Source organism: Myodes glareolus, chromosome 26 (genome assembly GCF_982192425.1).
Source record: "Myodes glareolus chromosome 26, mMyoGla1.1, whole genome shotgun sequence".
NCBI lineage: Eukaryota > Metazoa > Chordata > Mammalia > Rodentia > Cricetidae > Myodes > Myodes glareolus.
The window spans coordinates 14268610-14272625 of NC_142051.1; the positions used below are offsets into that span (position 1 = coordinate 14268610).

Here is a 4016-nt window from a genome sequence, read left to right on the forward strand (position 1 = left end):
TACATTGACCTTTGCATATTAGCCATGTTTCAGGAAACTTACTATAACTGATTATTCATTGCAGGAAGTTTTGTTGCTGCTACTGCTGAGACATTTGAATTTTCTTCATATATCACCATTTTATGTGTAAACAAGTGCAACTGTGTATTTATCATCAATCATCTAATCACACGACTTTTCTCTGTCTGTCATAACTAATACAACTAACTGGGTATAGTTATCACAGAAATATTTTCTTATAGCCATGGAAACTAATGCCTAACATGAAGCTACTATCCTAGTGAACTAATTTTAGGTCTTTTTCTTGGCTTGTAAGTGACAATTTTCTTGGTGTCTCTGCCTAGGTTCAACTCTGTGCACCTGAAACTGAAAATTCTGTGTTCTTATAATTTCTGCCAACAAATATCCTGATATACTATTTATTGTGACCCACTTGCTGTCCAACTTTAACTTTATTTCATCTTTGAGGACACTATCCAAACTATAGTCTTATTTGAGGAATTGGAGATTTGGGAATTGTCTTAGTTACTGTTTTCTTGCTGTGAAAATATACCATGACCAAGGCTACTTTTATTAAAGAAACATTTAGTTGGGGACTTTCTTATAGTTTGAAAGGTGAGTCCATAATCATCATGGTCAAAAACAGAAAAGCATCACAATGAATCAGTAGCTAAACAGATACATCCTAAACCACAGGCAGCAGGCACAGAGAAATTGAGACTGGTGTAGGATTTTGAAACCTCAAAGCACACTCCCAATGACACAGTTCCTACAACAAGGTCACATCTCCTCCCTCAGGGCTATACCTCCTAATCTGTCCCTAAACAGGTTTTACTCCCTTTTGACTAAGTATTCAAATATGGCCTATGGGGTCATGCACATTCAAACCACCACAAGCTTCAACATAAAAATTTTAAGTTATACAATGAAGCTACAAAACATTTGTTTCCAGTTATTTCATTATATCATCTAGAATTTTTATTACAAACTTAAACATATATGTTATAATATGACATTGTAGCATTGTTAATAATTACATCAGGGAAGCTTCAAGTTTTTATCATTAAGGACAATGTTGGCTATAGATCTTTCTAAACATTATAATTATAAAACTGAGGTGCTTTCTTACATTAAACCCTTTAATTTATTTTTATTACTGATGCTAAAGATCAAACCATGGGTCTGATGGATCAGACAGGCACATCCCTAACTTAGTTCTTCTCATTGACTTTTCTGCTTAGACAATCACCACAAATATTGGTTCTAGTTTTAAAATGGGAGAACATCTCTTTTCACATAGTCTTGACTCACTAGTCCTTTAACTTTTGTTTTTATTTGCTAATAGTGGTTTTAAAAATGTGCCTTTTCCTCAGTAACATAAGTAAACTTTAAGCTCACACCACCAGCATTAGCCACAGCACTAGTCTCCCTACTTTCAACTTTATACCTATTAAATCCATTTTCCTCTGAGCCCATGAAAAATATCCATGCTTACCAAATATCAACTCTCACTCACCTCACAGTGTGATCTCAGAGAGTATCTTTGGCACACAGCCTCTGATTTTGAATTGATTTCCCAAAGATTTGACTCATATACTATATTGTGAACTTCTTAAAGAATAAAGTGATTTATTACTATGGCTATCATGATACCAAAATGTGGTAAAAATGTATTGAATAAAATTTATTAAGTAAACAAATATAGAAAGAGAGCTAGAGAAGTACATTTTAGAAAACATTCAATTTTGTGGTTCAGCTACTTCTATACATTTATTAAATACCACCAAAAATAATTAACACAGGATAAATTGAGGTAATTAGTAATCAAAACTTGACAGTGTTTCATCTTCCAAGTTAGTTCTTTGTATTCAGATTTGTGTTTTGTGTGGCTCAAAGGACTCCACAATGCCTGGCATTCTCAGAGAAAATTTCAAGTTAGTGTATGTAGTGAGTTTACATATAGCTTCTTTGCTATAACTTCTATGCAGAATACATGTAAAGTACTTATTACACTGAAGTTTTATAATCACTTAATACATTAATAATAATTAAAAACAAAAAGCCAATGTATTCTCAAAAATAAAATCTTTCACCTTGTGGATTATCCAGATTGTGTGTAGAAGGGAAATAAAAATTTTAGATAAAGTAAATATTAGATCAAAAAACACTTAATAAATACAGTAAAATTAAGCATTTTAAACACTATGAAACACATAATTATTTTGCAAAATAAAATGTTGCTAAATATGGGAAGAAGGGATGATGGATAAAAAGCTTCTGTTATATCCAGGACATTCACATGACCAAGAATTTAAGGATTACTAGAGGGACAAAGATGTCATGAAGATGCACTGTATACATCAGGCGACTAATAGCACTGTTATTACAGATAGGACAAAAACTCAGCATTGGCAACAAGAACTATGGAATCAATATTCAAAACACTACTAGTGGAACAGGAGAAATCAAAGAACGGATTTTTTCTTGTCTAGAAGTTTGCTTAGAGCATCTTTCACATCTTTGTTCCTCAGAGAGTAAATCAGAGGGTTCAGCATTGGTGTGACTAGGGAGTAGCACAAGGAAGCCAGCTTACTCAGTTCAGGGAATCTGTCAGGGGTGAGATACATGAAGAAGACAGCACCGTACAGCACACTCACAACACCCAGGTGAGAGCTGCAAGTGGAGAAGGCCTTCTTCCTTCCCTCTGTGGAGCGTATCTTCAGCACGGTGGACACAATATACATGTAAGAAATAATAATGACTATGACCGTTGGCAAGATAATAATGCCAGCTAAGGAAAAAGATACTATTTTGTGTACGAAAAGGTCAGAACAGGAGAGTCTCTGAAGAGGACGACTATCGCAGTAAAAGTGGTCAACAGCCCGAGAAGCACAAAAGGATAAAGTAAAGGTCATGCTGGTCTGGAGAACAGAGCTGATGCAGCCACAGAAGTACGAGCCTGCCACCAACTGAGCACAGAGGCGTGCGGACATGTGAACAGAGTAGAGGAGTGGGTTGCAGATGGCAATGAAACGATCATAGGCCATGGCTGCCAGGAGAAATCCTTCCGCCACAATGAAGAGTGCAAAGAGAAAGATCTGGGCCACGCAGCCTGCAAACGAGATGGACTTACTTTCAGTCCAAAAGTTGCTCATAGCCTTCGGTGCAATAACAGATGAGTAGAAGAGGTCGATGAAGGAGAGGTTGCCTAGGAAGAAATACATTGGTGTGTTCAGCCGGGGATCAGTCAAAATAATGGTCATCATCCCAATGTTTCCCAGAAGGATCATGGCATACACAAGCAGAAAGAGCAGGAAGAGGAGAATACGGAGCTCAGGGCCGACCCTGAAGCCTACAAGGATGAAGTCAGTCACTCCTGAGTGATTGCTTGCTCCCCTGTCACCCATGGAGGAGATCTGATGAGAGGCATAAAGCAAAATAAATGAATTCTTAGCTTGATCGTAGTGTTACAAGCAGCTGCTACAGTACAAGAGTTTACAACACTGTTATATCAGCATTTTTAATTTGAGCTTCATAGGAATATGATGACAAGATGAATTCACACAAGTGATCAGAATTCAAATGTTACTTTTATTTCCAGTTCCCAAAGTGGCAGAATTAGGCCTTTACTCTGTGCATTTGACGACTCTGGTCTTTTCATTGTCAGTGTTTTACATATTTCTCTTTCTATTGTTCATAATGATTTCAATATTATGAAGTGATATTAAAATGGAAGTACCCATATTTTAAGAAATGACATTCAGGAAGGTGTTTAAGTATTGTTTTAGAGATATTGAAGGCTTTAGTATTCAAGTTTCAGAAGGCTTCAAATTTTAACTTAGAGTTTCAATAGATATCAAAATGGATTTTTTAAAATATTGTCTTCTTTTTTGAAGCTGAGGAGACTGAACCCAGGGCATTGCACTTGCTAGTCTAATTTAGGTCCTAAAACTAATATATGACTAAGTGTAGAAATAATTAATACATATCCTAGGGTTTGTCTACCAATGAAAGAT

The 4016-nt window shown here is 36.0% G+C and overlaps 1 protein-coding gene across 1 annotated transcript; it reads right to left on the reverse strand.

Moving 5' to 3' along the window:
• Positions 1-1731: 1731 nt before the first annotated feature.
• On the reverse strand, positions 1732-3407 carry LOC148117757 (olfactory receptor 9K2). The gene has a single exon (XM_087901997.1). It carries the CDS (start codon positions 3405-3407, stop codon positions 2466-2468), a length of 942 nt encoding a protein of 313 aa, XP_087758123.1. The 3' UTR covers positions 1732-2465.
• Between the last annotated feature and the right edge of the window lie 609 nt (positions 3408-4016).